At 43.3% G+C, this 22,500-nt stretch overlaps 1 protein-coding gene across 2 annotated transcripts in view; it reads left to right on the plus strand.

The window, feature by feature from the left end:
* The window catches only part of LOC118376974 (desmin-like), a 40,325-nt gene that overhangs the window by 13,907 nt on the left and 3,918 nt on the right, over positions 1 to 22,500 (plus strand). For both annotated transcript variants that reach the window (XM_052492726.1, XM_052492727.1), the window contains exons 4-8: positions 1,671 to 1,832; positions 11,072 to 11,197; positions 13,331 to 13,551; positions 15,806 to 15,912; positions 21,406 to 21,491. In XM_052492726.1, the coding sequence (XP_052348686.1) occupies positions 1,671 to 1,832; positions 11,072 to 11,197; positions 13,331 to 13,551; positions 15,806 to 15,912; positions 21,406 to 21,491 (702 nt within the window). The remainder of the gene's footprint in view (positions 1 to 1,670; positions 1,833 to 11,071; positions 11,198 to 13,330; positions 13,552 to 15,805; positions 15,913 to 21,405; positions 21,492 to 22,500) is intronic.

Genomic DNA, 22,500 nt, shown 5'->3' on the forward strand with positions numbered 1-22,500 from the left:
TTGACCTGTCTATATGTCGTAGGAGCCAGGGTTTTGTCCTGTCTATATGTCGTAGGAGCCAGGGTTTTGTCCTGTCTATATGTCGTAGGAGCCAGGGTTTTGACCTGTCTATATGTCGTAGGAGCCAGGGTTTTGTCCTGTCTATATGTCGTAGGAGCCAGGGTTTTGTCCTGTCTATATGTCGTAGGAACCAGGGTTTTGTCCTGTCTATATGTCGTAGGAGCCAGGGTTTTGACCTGTCTATATGTCGTAGGAGCCAGGGTTTTGTCCTGTCTATATGTCGTAGGAGCCAGGGTTTTGTCCTGTCTATATGTCGTAGGAGCCAGGGTTTTGTCCTGTCTATATGTCGTAGGAGCCAGGGTTTTGACCTGTCTTTATGTCATAGGAGCCAGGGTTTTGTCCTGTCTATATGTCGTAGGAGCCAGGGTTTTGTCCTGTCTATATGTCGTAGGAACCAGGGTTTTGTACTGTCTATATGTCGTAGGAGCCAGGGTTTTGACCTGTCTATATGTCGTAGGAGCCAGGGTTTTGACCTGTCTATATGTCGTAGGAGCCAGGGTTTTGTCCTGTCTATATGTCGTAGGAGCCAGGGTTTTGTCCTGTCTATATGTCGTAGGAGCCAGGGTTTTGTCCTGTCTATATGTCGTAGGAGCCAGGGTTTTGTCCTGTCTATATGTCGTAGGAGCCAGGGTTTTGTCCTGTCTATATGTCGTAGGAGCCAGGGTTTTGTCCTGTCTATGTGTCGTAGGAGCCAGGGTTTTGTCCTGTCTATATGTCGTAGGAGCCAGGGTTTTGTCCTGTCTATATGTTGTAGGAGCCAGGGTTTTGACCTGTCTATATGTCGTAGGAGCCAGGGTTTTGACCTGTCTATATGTCGTAGGAGCCAGGGTTTTGACCTGTCTATATGTCGTAGGAGCCAGGGTTTTGACCTGTCTATATGTCGTAGGAGCCAGGGTTTTGACCTGTCTATATGTCGTAGGAGCCAGGGTTTTGACCTGTCTATATGTCGTAGGAGCCAGGGTTTTGTCCTGTCTATATGTCGTAGGAGCCAGGGTTTTGACCTGTCTATATGTCGTAGGAGCCAGGGTTTTGTCCTGTCTATATGTCGTAGGAGCCAGGGTTTTGTCCTGTCTATATGTCGTAGGAGCCAGGGTTTTGACCTGTCTATATGTCGTAGGAGCCAGGGTTTTGACCTGTCTATATGTTGTAGGAGCCAGGGTTTTGTCCTGTCTATATGTCGTAGGAGCCAGGGTTTTGTCCTGTCTAATTATGCTAAATGATCATTAAAAAATAAAAAGGCACAACGCCATTAAAACTGTATTACTTTATTAACGCAACTATAAAAAATAAACTTTTCAGGGTTCATCAGAACCTCTCTTCACAAAGGCTAGTAATCCAAATAAAATCCTGTTTATACTGCTAAAACCACTCTAGTTGACCCCTATAACACCTAACCTCTGACCCCTGACCTTTATCCCCTGACCTAAAACCCCTGACCTCTGACCTCGTACCCCCTGTTTACACTACTATGAAAAACATCCACTGTAGCAGCGATTCTGATTCTTACATGTAAAAACACTCTAGTTGACCCCTATAACACCTAACCTCTGACCCCTGACCTTTATCCCCTGACCTAAAACCCCTGACCTCTGACCTCGTACCCCCTGCAGGAGATCCATGAGCTGACGAGCCAGATACAGGAGACCTCGGTGCAGGTCCAGATGGACATGTCCAAACCAGACCTGACCGCTGCCCTCAGGGACATCCGTATGCAGTACGAGGGAATCGCAGCCAAGAACATCTCCGAGGCAGAGGACTGGTACAAATCCAAGGTGAACACCATCTATAACAGTATTATATAATATGGTACAGTACAGAGGACCCATCTATAACAGTATTATATAATATGGTATAGTACAGAGGAACCATCTATAACAATATTATATAATAGGGTACAGTACAGAGGAACCATCTATAACAGTATTATATAATAGGGTACAGTACAGAGGAACCATCTATAACAGTATTATATAATATGATACAGTACAGAGACACCATCTATAACAGTATTATATAATATGATACAGTACAGAGGAACCATCTATAACAGTATTATATAATATGATACAGTACAGAGACATCATCTATAACAGTATTATATAATATGATACAGTACAGAGACACCATCTATAACAGTATTATATAATATGATACAGTACAGAGACACCATCTATAACAGTATTATATAATATGATACAGTACAGAGGAACCATCTATAACAGTATTATATAATATGGTACAGTACAGAGTACCCATCTATAACAGTATTATATAATATGATACAGTACAGAGGAACCATCTATAACAATATTATATAATAGGGTACAGTACAGAGGAACCATCTATAACAGTATTATATAATATGGTACAGTACAGAGGAACCATCTATAACAGTATTATATAATATGATACAGTACAGAGGAACCATCTATAACAGTATTATATAATATGATACAGTACAGAGGAACCATCTATAACAGTATTATATAATATGATACAGTACAGAGACACCATCTATAACAGTATTATATAATATGATACAGTACAGAGACACCATCTATAACACACTGTAGTATTATATAATATGGTACAGTACAGAGACACCATCTATAACAGTATTATATAATATGGTACAGTACAGAGGAACCATCTATAACAGTATTATATAATATGGTACAGTACAGAGACACCATCTATAACAGTATTATATAATATGGTACAGTACAGAGACACCATCTATAACAGTATTATATAATATGGTACAGTACAGAGGAACCATCTATAACAGTATTATATAATATGGTACAGTACAGAGACACCATCTATAACAGTATTATATAATATGATACAGTACAGAGACACCATCTATAACAGTATTATATAATATGGTACAGTACAGAGGAACCATCTATAACAGTATTATATAATATGATGCAGTACAGAGGAACCATCTATAACAGTATTATATAATATGGTACAGTACAGAGACACCATCTATAACAGTATTATATAATATGATACAGTACAGAGACACCATCTATAACAGTATTATATAATATAGTACAGTACAGAGACACCATCTATAACAGTATTATATAATATGATACAGTACAGAGACACCATCTATAACAGTATTATATAATATGATACTGTACAGAGACACCATCTATAACAGTATTATATAATATGGTACAGTACAGAGACACCATCTATAACAGTATTATATAATATGATACAGTACAGAGACACCATCTATAACAGTATTATATAATATGGTACAGTACAGAGGACCCATCTATAACAGTATTATATAATATGATACAGTACAGAGACACCATCTATAACAGTATTATATAATATGATACAGTACAGAGACACCATCTATAACAGTATTATATAATATGGTATAGTACCATATTATCTATAACAGTATTATATAATATGGTACAGTACAGAGACATCATCTATAACAGTATTATATAATATGATACAGTACAGAGACACCATCTATAACAGTATTATATAATATGATACAGTACAGAGACACCATCTATAACAGTATTATATAATATAGTACAGTACAGAGACACCATCTATAACAGTATTATATAATATGGTACAGTACAGAGACACCATCTATAACAGTATTATATAATATGGTACAGTACAGAGGAACCATCTATAACAGTATTATATAATATGGTACAGTACAGAGACACCATCTATAACAGTATTATATAATATGGTACAGTACAGAGACACCATCTATAACAGTATTATATAATATGGTACAGTACAGAGGAACCATCTATAACAGTATTATATAATATGGTACAGTACAGAGACACCATCTATAACAGTATTATATAATATGATACAGTACAGAGACACCATCTATAACAGTATTATATAATATGGTACAGTACAGAGGAACCATCTATAACAGTATTATATAATATGATGCAGTACAGAGGAACCATCTATAACAGTATTATATAATATGATACAGTACAGAGACACCATCTATAACAGTATTATATAATATAGTACAGTACAGAGACACCATCTATAACAGTATTATATAATATGATACAGTACAGAGACACCATCTATAACAGTATTATATAATATGATACAGTACAGAGACACCATCTATAACAGTATTATATAATATGGTACAGTACAGAGACACCATCTATAACAGTATTATATAATATGATACAGTACAGAGACACCATCTATAACAGTATTATATAATATGGTACAGTACAGAGGACCCATCTATAACAGTATTATATAATATGATACAGTACAGAGACACCATCTATAACAGTATTATATAATATGATACAGTACAGAGACACCATCTATAACAGTATTATATAATATGGTATAGTACCATATTATCTATAACAGTATTATATAATATGGTACAGTACAGAGACATCATCTATAACAGTATTATATAATATGATACAGTACAGAGACACCATCTATAACAGTATTATATAATATGATACAGTACAGAGACACCATCTATAACAGTATTATATAATATGATACAGTACAGAGACACCATCTATAACAGTATTATATAATATGGTACAGTACAGAGGACCCATCTATAACAGTATTATATAATATGATACAGTACAGAGACACCATCTATAACAGTATTATATAATATGGTACAGTACAGAGGAACCATCTATAACAGTATTATATAATATGGTACAGTACAGAGACACCATCTATAACAGTATTATATAATATGGTACAGTACAGAGACACCATCTATAACAGTATTATATAATATGGTACAGTACAGAGACACCATCTATAACAGTATTATATAATATGATACAGTACAGAGACACCATCTATAACAGTATTATATAATATGATACAGTACAGAGACACCATCTATAACAGTATTATATAATATGGTACAGTACAGAGGAACCATCTATAACAGTATTATATAATATGGTACAGTACAGAGACACCATCTATAACAGTATTATATAATATGATACAGTACAGAGACACCATCTATAACAGTATTATATAATATGGTACAGTACAGAGGAACCATCTATAACAGTATTATATAATATGATACAGTACAGAGGAACCATCTATAACAGTATTATATAATATGGTACAGTACAGAGACACCATCTATAACAGTATTATATAATATGATACAGTACAGAGACACCATCTATAACAGTATTATATAATATAGTACAGTACAGAGACACCATCTATAACAGTATTATATAATATGATACAGTACAGAGACACCATCTATAACAGTATTATATAATATGATACAGTACAGAGACACCATCTATAACAGTATTATATAATATGGTACAGTACAGAGACACCATCTATAACAGTATTATATAATATGATACAGTACAGAGACACCATCTATAACAGTATTATATAATATGGTACAGTACAGAGGACCCATCTATAACAGTATTATATAATATGATACAGTACAGAGACACCATCTATAACAGTATTATATAATATGATACAGTACAGAGACACCATCTATAACAGTATTATATATAATGGTATAGTACCATATTATCTATAACAGTATTATATAATATGGTACAGTACAGAGACATCATCTATAACAGTATTATATAATATGATACAGTACAGAGACACCATCTATAACAGTATTATATAATATGATACAGTACAGAGACACCATCTATAACAGTATTATATAATATGATACAGTACAGAGACACCATCTATAACAGTATTATATAATATGGTACAGTACAGAGGACCCATCTATAACTGTATTATATAATATGATACAGTACAGAGACACCATCTATAACAGTATTACATAATATGATACAGTACAGAGACACCATCTATAACAGTATTATATAATATGGTACAGTACAGAGACACCATCTATAACAGTATTATATAATATGATACAGTACAGAGACACCATCTATAACAGTATTATATAATATGATACAGTACAGAGACACCATCTATAACAGTATTATATAATATAGTACAGTACAGAGACACCATCTATAACAGTATTATATAATATGGTACAGTACAGAGACACCATCTATAACAGTATTATATAATATGATACAGTACAGAGACACCATCTATAACAGTATTATATAATATGGTACAGTACAGAGACACCATCTATGACAGTATTATATAATATGATACAGTACAGAGACACCATCTATAACAGTATTATATAATATGATACAGTACAGAGACACCATCTATAACAGTATTATATAATATGATACAGTACAGAGACACCATCTATAACAGTATTATATAATATGATACAGTACAGAGACACCATCTATAACAGTATTATATAATATGATACAGTACAGAGACACCATCTATAACAGTATTATATAATATGATACAGTACAGAGGACCCATCTATAACAGTATTATATAATATGATACAGTACAGAGACACCATCTATAACAGTATTATATAATATGATACAGTACAGAGGAACCATCTATAACAGTATTATATAATATGATACAGTACAGAGGAACCATCTATAACAGTATTATATAATATGATACAGTACAGAGACACCATCTATAACAGTATTATATAATATGATACAGTACAGAGACACCATCTATAACAGTATTATATAATATGGTACAGTACAGAGGACCCATCTATAACTGTATTATATAATATGATACAGTACAGAGACACCATCTATAACAGTATTACATAATATGATACAGTACAGAGACACCATCTATAACAGTATTATATAATATGGTACAGTACAGAGACACCATCTATAACAGTATTATATAATATGATACAGTACAGAGACACCATCTATAACAGTATTATATAATATGATACAGTACAGAGACACCATCTATAACAGTATTATATAATATAGTACAGTACAGAGACACCATCTATAACAGTATTATATAATATGGTACAGTACAGAGACACCATCTATAACAGTATTATATAATATGATACAGTACAGAGACACCATCTATAACAGTATTATATAATATGGTACAGTACAGAGACACCATCTATGACAGTATTATATAATATGATACAGTACAGAGACACCATCTATAACAGTATTATATAATATGATACAGTACAGAGACACCATCTATAACAGTATTATATAATATGATACAGTACAGAGACACCATCTATAACAGTATTATATAATATGATACAGTACAGAGACACCATCTATAACAGTATTATATAATATGATACAGTACAGAGACACCATCTATAACAGTATTATATAATATGATACAGTACAGAGGACCCATCTATAACAGTATTATATAATATGATACAGTACAGAGACACCATCTATAACAGTATTATATAATGTGATACAGTACAGAGGAACCATCTATAACAGTATTATATAATATGATACAGTACAGAGGAACCATCTATAACAGTATTATATAATATGATGCAGTACAGAGGAACCATCTATAACAGTATTATATAATATGATACAGTACAGAGACACCATCTATAACAGTATTATATAATATGATACAGTACAGAGACACCATCTATAACAGTATTATATAATATGATACAGTACAGAGACACCATCTATAACAGTATTATATAATATGGTACAGTACAGAGACACCATCTATAACAGTATTATATAATATGATACAGTACAGAGGACCCATCTATAACAGTATTATATAATATGGTACAGTACAGAGACACCATCTATAACAGTATTATATAATAGGGTACAGTACAGAGACACCATCTATAACAGTATTATATAATATGATACAGTACAGAGACACCATCTATAACAGTATTATATAATATGGTACAGTACAGAGACACCATCTATAACAGTATTATATAATATGGTACAGTACAGAGACACCATCTATAACAGTATTATATAATATGGTACAGTACAGAGACACCATCTATAACAGTATTATATAATATGATACAGTACAGAGACACCATCTATAACAGTATTATATAATAGGGTACAGTACAGAGACACCATCTATAACAGTATTATATAATATGGTACAGTACAGAGACACCATCTATAACAGTATTATATAATATGATACAGTACAGAGACACCATCTATAACAGTATTATATAATATGATACAGTACAGAGGAACCATCTATAACAGTATTATATAATATGATACAGTACAGAGACACCATCTATAACAGTATTATATAATATGATACAGTACAGAGACACCATCTATAACAGTATTATATAATATGATACAGTACAGAGGACCCATCTATAACAGTATTATATAATATAGTACAGTACAGAGACACCATCTATAACAGTATTATATAATATGATACAGTACAGAGGACCCATCTATAACAGTATTATATAATATGATACAGTACAGAGGACCCATCTATAACAGTATTATATAATATGATGCAGTACAGAGGAACCATCTATAACAGTATTATATAATATGATACAGTACAGAGGAACCATCTATAACAGTATTATATAATATGATACAGTACAGAGGAACCATCTATAACAGTATTATATAATATGATACAGTACAGAGGAACCATCTATAACAGTATTATATAATATGATACAGTACAGAGGAACCATCTATAACAGTATTATATAATATGATACAGTACAGAGACACCATCTATAACAGTATTATATAATATGATACAGTACAGAGACACCATCTATAACAGTATTATATAATATGATACAGTACAGAGACACCATCTATAACAGTATTATATAATATGGTACAGTACAGAGACACCATCTATAACAGTATTATATAATATGGTACAGTACAGAGACACCATCTATAACAGTATTATATAATATGATACAGTACAGAGGAACCATCTATAACAGTATTATATAATATGATACAGTACAGAGACACCATCTATAACAGTATTATATAATATGATACAGTACAGAGACACCATCTATAACAGTATTATATAATATGGTACAGTACAGAGACACCATCTATAACAGTATTATATAATATGATACAGTACAGAGACACCATCTATAACAGTATTATATAATATGGTACAGTACAGAGGAACCATCTATAACAGTATTATATAATATGATACAGTACAGAGACACCATCTATAACAGTATTATATAATATGATACAGTACAGAGGAACCATCTATAACAGTATTATATAATATGATACAGTACAGAGACACCATCTATAACAGTATTATATAATATGATACAGTACAGAGACACCATCTATAACAGTATTATATAATATGGTACAGTACAGAGACACCATCTATAACAGTATTATATAATATGATACAGTACAGAGACACCATCTATAACAGTATTATATAATATGGTACAGTACAGAGGAACCATCTATAACAGTATTATATAATATGATACAGTACAGAGACACCATCTATAACAGTATTATATAATATGATACAGTACAGAGACACCATCTATAACAGTATTATATAATATGGTACAGTACAGAGACACCATCTATAACAGTATTATATAATATGATACAGTACAGAGACACCATCTATAACAGTATTATATAATATGATACAGTACAGAGACACCATCTATAACAGTATTATATAATATGGTACAGTACAGAGGACCCATCTATAACAGTATTATATAATATGATACAGTACAGAGACACCATCTATAACAGTATTATATAATATGATACAGTACAGAGACACCATCTATAACAGTATTATATAATATGATACAGTACAGAGACACCATCTATAACAGTATTATATAATATGATACAGTACAGAGACACCATCTATAACAGTATTATATAATATGGTACAGTACAGAGGAACCATCTATAACAGTATTATATAATATGATACAGTACAGAGACACCATCTATAACAGTATTATATAATATGATACAGTACAGAGACACCATCTATAACAGTATTATATAATATGATACAGTACAGAGACACCATCTATAACAGTATTATATAATATGGTACAGTACAGAGACACCATCTATAACAGTATTATATAATATGGTACAGTACAGAGACACCATCTATAACAGTATTATATAATATGATACAGTACAGAGACACCATCTATAACAGTATTATATAATATGATACAGTACAGAGGAACCATCTATAACACACTGTAGTATTAAGTGGTCCTTCTGTAGCTCAGTTGGTAGAGCATGGCGCTTGTAACGCCAGGGTAGTGGGTTCGATCCCCAGGACCATACGTAGAATGTATGCACACATGACTGTAAGTCGCTTTGGATAAAAGCGTCTGCTAAATGGCATATATTATTATTATTATTATTATATAATATGGTACAGTACAGAGGACCCATCTATAACATTATTATATAATATGGTACAGTAAGCTAACTACATCGGCACCACTACACCACAGTGACAGTAGCTAAGCTAACTACATCAGCACCAGTACACAGTGACAGTAGCTAAGCTAACTACATCAGCACCACTACACAGTGACAGTAGCTAAGCTAACTACATCAGCACCACTACACAGTGACAGTAGCTAAGCTAACTACATCAGCACCAGTACACAGTGACAGTAGCTAAGCTAACTACGTTGGCTCCACTACACAGTGACAGTAGCTAAGCTAACTACATCAGCACCACTACACAGTGACAGTAGCTAAGCTAACTACATCGGCACCACCACACAGTGACAGTAGCTAAGCTAAATACATCGGGCACCACTAGACAGTGACAGTAGCTAAGCTAACTACATCAGCACCACTACACAGTGACAGTAGCTAAGCTAACTACATCAGCACCACTACACAGTGACAGTAGCTAAGCTATCTACATTGGCACCACTACACAGTGACAGTAGCATCTAGTCTTACCCATGTCTCCACCTCCTCTCCAGGTGACAGACCTGAACCAGGCTGTGAACAAGAACAACGATGCTCTGAGACAGGCCAAACAGGAGAGCATGGAGTTCAGGCATCAGATCCAGTCCTACACCTGTGAGATCGACTCTCTCAAGGGAACCGTGAGTACTCTATATTACTACACCCTATTATATATTACTACACCCTACTCTATATTACTACATTCTACTCTATATTACTACACCCTACTCTATATTACTACACCCTATTCTATATTACTACACCCTACTCTATATTACTACACCCCACTCTATATTACTACACCCTATTCTATATTACTACACCCTATTCTATATTACTACACCCTATTCTATATTACTACGCCCTACTCTATATTACTACACCCTACTCTATATTACTACACCCTATTCTATATTACTACACCCTATTCTATATTACTACACCCTACTCTATATTACTACACCCTATTCTATATTACTACGCCCTACTCTATATTACTACACCCTACTCTATATTACTACACCCTATTCTATATTACTACACCCTATTCTATATTACTACGCCCTACTCTATATTACTACATTCTACTCTATATTACTACACCCTACTCTATATTACTACATTCTACTCTATATTACTACACCCTACTCTATATTACTACACCCTATTCTATATTACTACACCCTACTCTATATTACTACACCCTACTCTATATTACTACACCCTATTCTATATTACTACACCCTATTCTATATTACTACACCCTACTCTATATTACTACATTCTACTCTATATTACTACACCCTACTCTATATTACTACATTCTACTCTATATTACTACACCCTATTTTATATTACTACACCCTATTCTATATTACTACACCCTACTCTATATTACTACACCCTACTCTATATTACTACACCCTATTCTATATTACTACACCCTACTCTATATTACTACACCCTACTCTATATTACTACACCCTATTCTATATTACTACATTCTACTCTATATTACTACACCATATTCTATATTACTACACCCTATTCTATATTACTACACCCTACTCTATATTACTACATTCTACTCTATATTACTACACCCTACTCTATATTACTACATTCTACTCTATATTACTACACCCTACTCTATATTACTACACCCTATTCTATATTACTACATTCTACTCTATATTACTACACCCTACTCTATATTACTACACCCTATTCTATATTACTACATTCTACTCTATATTACTACATTCTACTCTATATTACTACATTCTACTCTATATTACTACGCCCTACTCTATATTACTACATTCTACTCTATATTACTACACCCTACTCTATATTACTACACCCTACTATTACTACACCCTATTCTATATTACTACACCCTATTCTATATTACTACACCCTACTCTATATTACTACACCCTACTCTATATTACTACACCCTACTCTATATTACTACACCCTATTCTATATTACTACACCCTACTCTATATTACTACACCCTACTCTATATTACTACACCCTATTCTATATTACTACACCCTATTCTATATTACTACGCCCTACTCTATATTACTACGCCCTACTCTATATTACTACACCCTATTCTATATTACTACACCCTATTCTATATTACTACACCCTATTCTATATTACTACGCCCTACTCTATATTACTACACCCTATTCTATATTACTACACCCTACTCTATATTACTACACCCTATTCTATATTACTACGCCCTACTCTATATTACTACACCCTACTCTATATTACTACACCCTATTCTATATTACTACACCCTATTCTATATTACTACACCCTATTCTATATTACTACGCCCTACTCTATATTACTACACCCTACTCTATATTACTACACCCTATTCTATATTACTACACCCTACTCTATATTACTACACCCTATTCTATATTACTACGCCCTACTCTATATTACTACACCCTACTCTATATTACTACACCCTATTCTATATTACTACACCCTATTCTATATTACTACGCCCTACTCTATATTACTACACCCTACTATATATTACTACTTGTATTTGACAGTCCAATGGTTTTAAATATGTGGGTACGATGCACTTCAGGACAATTCCCTAACCTATCATCACTTCAATCACCTCTCCCTGAATCCCCCATCCACCCTCTCAATCTAACTATGATACCTGTTTACCTACTTTACTGTTAATATAATCATCCCTGTCTCTCTCTCTCTCTCTCTCCTCCCTACAGAATGAGTCTCTGCTTAGGCAGATGAGGGAGATGGAGGATCGTCTGGGAAACGAGGCTGGAGGTTACCAGGACTCCATCACCCGTCTGGAGGATGAGATCGCTAAGATGAAGGATGAGATGGCTCGTCACCTCAGAGAGTACCAGGACCTCCTCAATGTCAAGATGGCCCTGGATATAGAGATCGCTACCTACAGGAAGCTACTGGAGGGAGAGGAGAGCCGGTAGGAGAGAGAGATTAATAGAGGGAAGGATAGAGAGGAGGGCGGAGAGGTGTAGGATGAAGGATAGAGAAGAGGGAGGAGAGGTGTAGGGGAGGGATAGAGAAGAGGGAGGAGAGGTGTAGGGGGAGGGATAGAGAAGAGGGAGGAGAGGAGTAGGGGGAGGGATAGAGAAGAGGGAGGAGAGGTGTAGGGGGAGGGGGAGGGATAGGGAAGAGGAAGGAGAGGAGTAGGGGGAGGGATAGAGAAGAGGGAGGAGAGGAATAGGGGAAGGGATAGAGAAGAGGGAGGAGAGGTGTAGGATGAAGGATAGAGAAGAGGGAGGAGAGGAGTAGGGGGAGGGATAGAGAAGAGGGAGGAGAGGTGTAGGGGAGGGGGAGGGATAGGGAAGAGGAAGGAGAGGAGTAGGGGGAGGGATAGAGAAGAGGGAGGAGAGGAATAGGGAAGGGATAGAGAAGAGGGAGGAGAGGTGTAGGGGAGGGAGGGGGATAGGGAAGAGGAAGGAGAGGAGTAGGGGGAGGGATAGAGAAGAGGGAGGAGGAATAGGGAAGGGATAGAGAAGAGGAGGAGAGGTGTAGGATGAAGGATAGAGAAGAGGGAGGAGAGATGTAGGGGAGGGATAGAGAAGAGGGAGGAGAGTGGTAGGGGGAGGGATAGAGAAAAGGGAGGAGAGGAGTAGGGGGAGGGGGAGGGATAGGGAAGAGGGAGGAGAGGAGTAGGGGGAGGGATAGAGAAGAGGGAGGAGAGGTGTAGGGGGAGGGATATAGAAGAGGGAGAGAAGGAGTAGGGGAAGGGGGAGGGATAGAGAAGAGGGAGGAGAGGAATAGGGGAAGGGATAGAGAAGAGGGAGGAGAGGTGTAGGATGAAGGATAGAGAAGAGGGAGGAGAGATGTAGGGGAGGGATAGAGAAGAGGGAGGAGAGTGGTAGGGGGAGGGATAGAGAAAAGGGAGGAGAGGAGTAGGGGGAGGGGGAGGGATAGGGAAGAGGGAGGAGAGGAGTAGGGGGAGGGATAGAGAAGAGGGAGGAGAGGTGTAGGGGGAGGGGGAGGGATAGGGAAGAGGAAGGAGAGGAGTAGGGGGAGGGATAGAGAAGAGGGAGGAGAGGAATAGGGGAAGGGATAGAGAAGAGGGAGGAGAGGTGTAGGATGAAGGATAGAGAAGAGGGAGGAGAGGAGTAGGGGGAGGGATAGAGAAGAGGGAGGAGAGGTGTAGGGGAAGGGGGAGGCATAGAGAAGAGGGAGGAGAGGAGTAGGGGTAGGGGGAGGGATAGAGAAGAGGGAGGAGAGGAGAGGAGTAGGGGGAGGGATAGAGAAGAGGGAGGAGAGGTGTAGGGGGAGGGGGAGGGATAGGGAAGAGGAAGGAGAGGAGTAGGGGGAGGGATAGAGAAGAGGGAGGAGAGGAATAGGGGAAGGGATAGAGAAGAGGGAGGAGAGGTGTAGGATGAGGGAGGAGAGATGTAGGGGAGGGATAGAGAAGAGGGAGGAGAGTGGTAGGGGGAGGGATAGAGAAAAGGGAGGAGAGGAGTAGGGGGAGGGATAGAGAAGAGGGAGGAGAGGAGTAGGGGGAGGGATAGAGAAGAGGGAGGAGAGGAGTAGGGGGAGGGATAGAGAAGAGGGAGGAGAGGAGTAGGGGGAGGGGGGGAGAGGGAAGAGGGAGGAGAGGAGTAGGGGGAGGGATAGAGAAGAGGGAGGAGAGTGGTAGGGGGAGGGATAGAGAAGAGGGAGGAGAGTGGTAGGGGGAGGGATAGAGAAGAGGGAGGAGAGGGGTAGGGGGAGGGGGAGGGATAGAGAAGAGGGAGGAGAGGAGTAGGGGTAGGGGGAGGGATAGAGAAGAGGGAGGAGAGGAGTAGGGAGAGGGGGAGGGATAGAGAAGAGGGAGAGGAGGAGTAGGGGGAGGGATAGAGAAGAGGGAGGAGAGGAGTAGGGGGAGGGATAGAGAAGAGGGAGGAGAGGGGGAGGGGAAGAGAAGTTGGAGGAGAGGAGTAGGGGGAGGGATAGAGAAGAGGGAGAGGAGGAGTAGGGGGAGGGGGAATAGAGAAGAGGGAGGAGAGGGGGAGGGAGGAGATAAGATGCAAGGAATTGCAAAAGACACATTGCGATAGAGCCAGGGTAATAGTAGGCGAGGGAGGTCATCGTGAATGGAATCAGCCACAATAGATTGTTGCAGGGACGTTCAAACGTTCAGTCAAATAGATATCTAACCTGTCATTTCCTGTATGTTTCGTCTTCTCTCTCTCTCTCTCTCTCTCTTTCCCCAGCATCACTGTATCTGGCTCCCACTCTGCTGCTCACTCTGCTGCTCACTCTGCCTCTCACTCTGCTGCTCACTCTGCTGCCTCATCATATTCCACTATTGGATTCAGAGGTGAGAACACGTTTCTTCAGCGTCACATTTTACCAGAAGGGGGAGAAGTGGAAAATAGCTTGACAGTTGATGCATTTCAGATATTGATAATTCTAAGACCAGGGAGGGGAGGAGAAGGGGGAGGAGTAGGGGGGAGGAGAGGTGTAGGGGGGAGGGGAGGTGTAGGGGAGAGAGGAGGGTGTAGGGGAGGAGAGGTGTAGGGGGAGGAGAGGAGTAGGGGGAGGGGAGGAGAAGGGGGAGGAGAGGAGAGAGGGGGAGGAGGTGTAGGGGGAGGAGAGGAGGGGGAGGTGAAGTGTAGGGGAGGGGATGAGAAGGGGGAGAGGTGTAGGGGAGGAGAGGAGAATGGGGAGGAGAGGTGTAGGGGAGGGAGAGGAGAAGGGGAGGAGAGGTGTAGGGGGGAGGAGAGGAGAAGGGGAGGAGAGGTGTAGGGGGAGAGAGAGGAGAAGGGGAGGAGAGGTGTAGGGGGAGGAGAGGAGAAGGGGAGGAGAGGTGTAGGGGGGAGGAGAGGAGAAGGGGGAGGAGAGGTGTAGGGGGAGGGAGGAGTAGGGAGGCGAGGTGTAGGGGAGGAGAGGTGTTGGGGGAGGAGAGTGTAGGGGAGGAGAGTGTAGGGAGAGAGAGGTGTAGGGGGAGGAGAGGTGTAGGGGAGAGAGGTCTAGGGGAGGAGAGGTGTAGGGGGAGGAGGTGTAGGGGAGGAGAGGTGTAGGGGGATGAGAGGTCTAGGGGGAGGAGAGGTCTAGGGGGAGGAGAGTGTAGGGGGAGGAGAGTGTAGGGGAGGAGGTGTAGGGGGAGGAGAGGTGTAGGGGGAGGATAGGTGTAGGGGAGGGGTGTAGGAGGGAGAGGTGTAGGGGAGGAGAGGTGTACGGGGAGGAGAGGTCTAGGGGGAGGAGAGGTGTAGGGGGAGGAGGTGTAGGGGAGGAGAGGTGTAGGGGGAGGAGAGGTGTAGGGGGAGGAGAGGTGTACGGGGGGGAGAGAGGTCTAGGGGGAGGAGGTGTAGGGGGAGGAGGTGTAGGGGGAGGAGAGGTGTAGGGGGAGGAGGAGGCGTGTAGGGGAGGAGAGGTGTAGGGGGAGGAGAGGTGTAGGGGGAGGAGAGGTTTACGGGGGAGAGAGGTGTAGGGGGAGGAGAGGTGTAGGGGGAGGAGACGTGTAGGGGGAGGAGAGGTGTAGGGGGGAGGAGACGTGTAGGGGAGGAGAGGTCTAGGGGAGGAGAGGTGTAGGGGGAGGAGAGTGTAGGGGAGGAGAGATGTAGGGGGAGGAGAGGTGTGTAGGGGGAGGAGACGTGTAGGGGAGGAGAGGTGTAGGGGGAGGAGGTGTAGGGAGGAGGAGGTGTAGGGGAGGAGAGGTGTAGGGGGAGGAGAGGTGTAGGGGGAGGAGAGGTCTAGGGAGGAGAGGTGTAGGGGGAGGAGGTGTAGGGGAGGAGAGGTGTAGGGGGAGGAGGTGTAGGGAGGAGAGGTGTAGGGGGAGGAGAGGTGTAGGAGGGAGGAGAGGTGTAGGGGGAGGAGAGGTGTACGGGGAGGAGAGGTCTAGGGGAGGAGAGGTGTAGGGGGAGAGGTGTAGGGGGAGGAGAGGTGTAGGGGAGGAGAGTGTAGGGGGAGGAGAGGTGTAGGGGGAGGAGAGGTCTAGGGGGAGGAGAGGTGTAGGGGGGAGGAGAGGTGTAGGGGGAGGAGAGGGAGGAGAAGGGGAGGAGAGGTGTAGGGGGAGGAGGAGTAGGGGAGGCGAGGTGTAGGGGGAGGAGAGGTGTTGGGGGAGGAGAGGTGTAGGGGAGGAGAGGTGTAGGAGGGAGAGGTGAGGTGTAGGGGGGAGGAGAGTGTAGGGGGAGGAGAGGTCTAGGGGGTGGAGAGGTGTAGGGGGAGGAGAGGTGTAGGGGGGAGGAGTGTTGTAGGGGGATGAGAGGTCTAGGGGGGAGAGAGGTCTAGGGGGGAGGAGAGGTGTAGGGGGAGGAGAGTGTAGGGGAGGAGGTGTAGGGAGGAGGAGAGTGTAGGGGAGGAGAGTGTAGGGGGAGGAGAGGTGCAGGAGGGAGGAGGTGTAGGGGGGAGGAGAGGTGTACGGGGGAGGAGAGGTCTAGGGGGAGAGAGGTGTAGGGGAGGAGAGGTGTAGGGGGAGGAGAGGGTGTAGGGGAGGGAGGTGTAGGGGGAGGAGAGTGTACGGGGGAGGAGAGGTCTAGGGGGGAGGAGAGGTGTAGGGGGGAGGAGAGGTGTAGGGGGGAGGAGAGGTGTAGGGGGGAGGAGAGGTGTAGGGGGGAGAGGTGTAGGGGGGAGGAGAGGTGTAGGGGGGAGGAGAGGTGTAGGGGGGAGGAGAGGTGTAGGGGGGAGGAGAGGTGTAGGGGGGAGGAGACGTGTAGGGGGAGGAGAGGTGTAGGGGGAGGAGACGTGTAGGGGGGAGGAGAGGTCTAGGGGAGAGGGGTGTAGGGAGGAGAGGTGTAGGGGGAGGAGAGATGTAGGGGGAGGAGAGGTGTAGGGGGAGGGAGACGTGTAGGGGAGGAGAGGTGTAGGGGAGGAGGTGTAGGGGGAGGAGAGGTGTAGGGGGAGGAGGGTGTAGGGGGAGGAGAGGTGTAGGGGGGGAGAGGTCTAGGGGAGGAGAGGTCTAGGGGGAGGAGAGGTGTAGGGGGAGGAGAGGTGTAGGGGGAGGAGGTGTAGGAGGGAGGAGAGGTGTAGGGGAGGAGAGGTGTAGGGGAGAGAGGTGTAGGAGGGAGGAGGGTGTAGGGGAGGAGAGGTGTACGGGGAGGAAGAGGTCTAGGGGGAGGAGAGGTGTAGGGGGGAGGAGAGGTGTAGGGGAGGAGAGTGTAGGGGGAGGAGAGGTGTGCGGGGGAGGGAGAGGTCTAGGGGGAGGAGAGGTGTAGGGGGGAGGAGAGGTGTAGGGGAGGAGGAGGTGTAGGGGAGGAGACGTGTAGGGGGAGGAGAGGTGTAGGGGGAGGAGAGGTGTAGGGGAGGAGAGGTTTACGGGGGAGGAGAGGTGTAGGGGGAGGAGAGGTGTAGGGGAGGAGACGTGTAGGGGGAGGAGAGGTGTAGGGGAGGAGACGTGTAGGGGGAGGAGAGGTCTAGGGGGAGGAGAGGTGTAGGGGGGAGGAGAGGTGTAGGGGAAGGAGAGATGTAGGGGGAGGAGGTGTAGGGGGAGGAGAGGTGTAGGGGAGGAGAGGGTGTAGGGGAGGAGAGGTGTAGGGGGGAGGAGGGTGTAGGGGGAGGAGGTGTAGGGGGAGGAGAGGTGTAGGGGGAGGAGGTGTAGGGGGAGGAGAGGTGTAGGGGGGAGGAGACGTGTAGGGGGGAGAGAGAGTGTAGGGGGAGAGAGTGTAGGGGGAGGAGACGTGTAGGGGGAGGAGGTGTAGGGGAGGAGGAGAGGTGTGGGGGGAGGAGAGTGTAGGGGGAGGAGAGGTGTAGGGGGAGGAGACGTGTAGGGGGAGGAGAGGTGTAGGGGGAGGAGAGGTGTAGGGGAGGAGACGTGTAGGGGAGGAGACGTGTAGGGGGGAGACGTGTAGGGGAGGAGACGTGTAGGGGGAGAGACGTGTAGGGGGAGGAGAGGTGTAGGGGAGGAGAGGTGTAGGGGGAGGAGTGTAGGGGGGAGAGGTGTAGGGGAGGAGAGGTGTAGGGGAGGAGAGAGGTGTAGGGGGAGAGAGGTGTAGGGGGGAGGAGAGGTGTAGGGGGGAGGAGAGGTGTAGGGGGGAGGAGAGGTGTAGGGGGGAGGAGAGGTGTAGGGGGAGGAGAGGTGTAGGGGGAGAGAGGTGTAGGGGGAGAGGGTGTAGGGGAGAGGAGAGGTAGGGGAGGAGAGAGGTGTAGGGGGAGGAGACGTGTAGGGGAGGGAGAGGTGTAGGTGGGAGGAGAGGTGTAGGGGGAGGAGAGGTGTAGGGGGAGGAGAGGTGTAGGGGGGAGGAGAGGTGTAGGGGGAGGAGAGGTGTAGGGGGGAGGAGAGGTGTAGGGGGAGGAGAGGTGTAGGGGGAGAGGTGTAGGGGAGGAGAGGTGTAGGGGGAGGAGAGGTGTAGGGGAGGAGACGTGTAGGGGAGGAGAGGTGTAGGGGGAGGAGAGGTGTAGGGGGAGGAGAGGTGTAGGGGGAGGAGAGGTGTAGGGGGAGGAGAGGTAGGGGGAGGAGAGGTCTAGGGGGAGGAGAGGTGTAGGGGGAGAGGGGAGGAGGTGTAGGGGGAGGAGAGGTGTAGGGGGAGGAGAGGTGTAGGGGGGAGGAGAGGTGTGGGGAGAGGAGAGGTGTAGGGGGGAGGAGAGGTGTAGGGGGGAGGAGAGGTGTAGGGGGGAGGAGAGGTGTAGGGGGAGGAGAGGTGTAGGGGGGAGGAGAGGTGTAGGGGGAGGAGGGTGTAGGGGGAGGAGAGGTGTAGGGGGAGGAGAGGTGTAGGGGGGAGAGATGTAGGGGGGAGAGGTGTAGGGGGAGGAGAGGTGTGGGGGGAGGAGGGTGTGGGGGGAGGAGAGGTGTAGGGGAGGAGAGGTGTAGGGGGAGGAGACGTGTAGGGGGGAGGAGAGTGTAGGGGAGGAGGTGTAGGGGGAGAGAGGTGTAGGGGGAGGAGAGGTGTAGGGGAGGAGAGGTGTAGGGGGAGGAGGGTGTAGGGGAGGAGAGGTGTAGGGGAGGAGAGGTGTAGGGGAGGAGAGGTGTAGGGGGAGGAGAGGTGTAGGGGAGGAGAGGTGTAGGGGAGGAGACGTGTAGGGGAGGAGAGGTGTAGGGGAGGAGAGGTGTAGGGGGAGGAGAGGTGTAGGGGAGGAGAGGTGTAGGGGGAGGAGAGAGAGGGGAGGAGAGGGGGGGGAGAGGTAGGGAGGAGAGGTGTAGGGGGAGAGAGGTGTAGGGGAGAGAGTGTAGGGGAGAGGTGTAGGGGAGGAGAGGTGTAGCAGGGGGAGGAGAGGTGTAGGGGGGAGGAGAGGTGTAGGGGGGAGGAGAGGTGTAGGGGGGAGGAGAGGTGTAGGGGGGAGGAGAGGTGTAGGGGGTATGTCTTGTTTACCAGCCAAATGAACATAATGGAGCCCTATTAGACTTAATTAATATTGATTAAGGATGTCATAAATCAACTGTTGTCCTTCTGTAGCACAGTTGGTAGAGCATGGCGCTTGTAACGCCAGGGTAGGGGGTTCGATTCCCGGGACCACCCATACGTAGAATGTATGCACACATGACTGTAAGTCGCTTTGGATAAAAGCGTCTGCTAAATGGCATATATTATTATTATTATATTAACTGTGGCTTTTGGGTTAGCTTGTTGTTGTTTTTTTTACCTCATTTCGCTGTGCCTATCTACTCTCTGCTGCTGTGGTAAGAGACTAAGGTTGTTTTGGGGGTTAGGTTGTGGTTTGATCAGGTTGTGGTTAGGTTAGGTTGAGGTTTGGTTGAGGTTGTGGTTGTTGCTGGGTTACGGTTGTGATAGTTTTTACTTGTGATCTACACTTTCCATTCAAAACATCAGCCTGGAGATAGTTGGTTAGTCTTGAGTTGACATCTTTTTCAAGTCTCATTAAGCCTGAGAGTCCTGGATTAGACTGAGGTGGTGTTACCTCTGTCCTCTCCCTGCAGAGACCAGCCCAGACGTAGGGCGTTCATCAGAGGTCCACTCAAAGAAGACTGTTCTGATCAAGACCATCGAAACCCGCGATGGAGAGGTGAGCTAAACAGACAGAACCACAAAAAAACAGAAGACACTATGGACCAATATAGGCCTCATCCTAAATAACTCCGTATCCCCTTCATAGTGCACTACCAGGGCCCGGGACTCGTGTCAAAAGTAGCACACTATATATAAGGAATAGGGTGTTATTTTGCACTTGGACATAGCATCTCATAGCCTTACAGTCATTTCATTAATACATGTGGATCCAGATGAAATATTCATTGAGAGAGGGTGCTATAGTGCTCTCTGTGTGTAAGTACAGTTTAAATCTCAACAGTTGATCAACTACCTTTAATTAACTCACTTCTCCTATCCGGAGCACCTCAGTATTAGACCTGATGACTCTAGCCTACCTCTGAGCATCTCACCCTCCTCTCACAGTTCAGAGATGTACAGAGGACACCAGGGTTCGGGTCAATATCATTTAATTTCAGACAATTCATGAAGTGAACAGAAATTCCTGATTCCCAAATTAAACATTTTCTTAATAGAAAAGCATTGAGACGGCCTTCCAAGCGGTGCAATACTTGCTGCATTTACGACAGACCCGGGTTCGATCCCAGGCCGTCACAACCCGGCCGTGACCGAAAGTCCCATAGAGCAGTACACAATTGGCCCAGCGTCGTCCGGGTTAGGGGAGGGTTTGGTCTGGTTTACTTGGCTCATCGCACTCCGGCAACTCCTTGTGGCGGGCTGGGCACCTGCACGCTGACCCCTTGGTCGTCAGTTAAGCGGACGGGTGGTTTTGGTGGTTCCTGTTTCGTAGGATGCATGACTCGACCTTCACCTCCCGAACCCTTTGAGGAGTTGCAGCGATGAGACAAGATCGTAATTGGATCCCTATTGGAAATCACGAAATTGGGGAGAAAAAGAGGGGCAAATTACAACAACCAAAAAGAAAATCATTGAGGAGAATTAGGAATTTGGAATTTAATTTTACTTCCTGAATTTACATTTTACTTCCTGAATTTACATTTGACTTCCTGGATTGACTGAACCCT

The sequence above is a fragment of the Oncorhynchus keta genome, chromosome 34 (assembly GCF_023373465.1).
Source record: "Oncorhynchus keta strain PuntledgeMale-10-30-2019 chromosome 34, Oket_V2, whole genome shotgun sequence".
Taxonomy (NCBI): domain Eukaryota; kingdom Metazoa; phylum Chordata; class Actinopteri; order Salmoniformes; family Salmonidae; genus Oncorhynchus; species Oncorhynchus keta.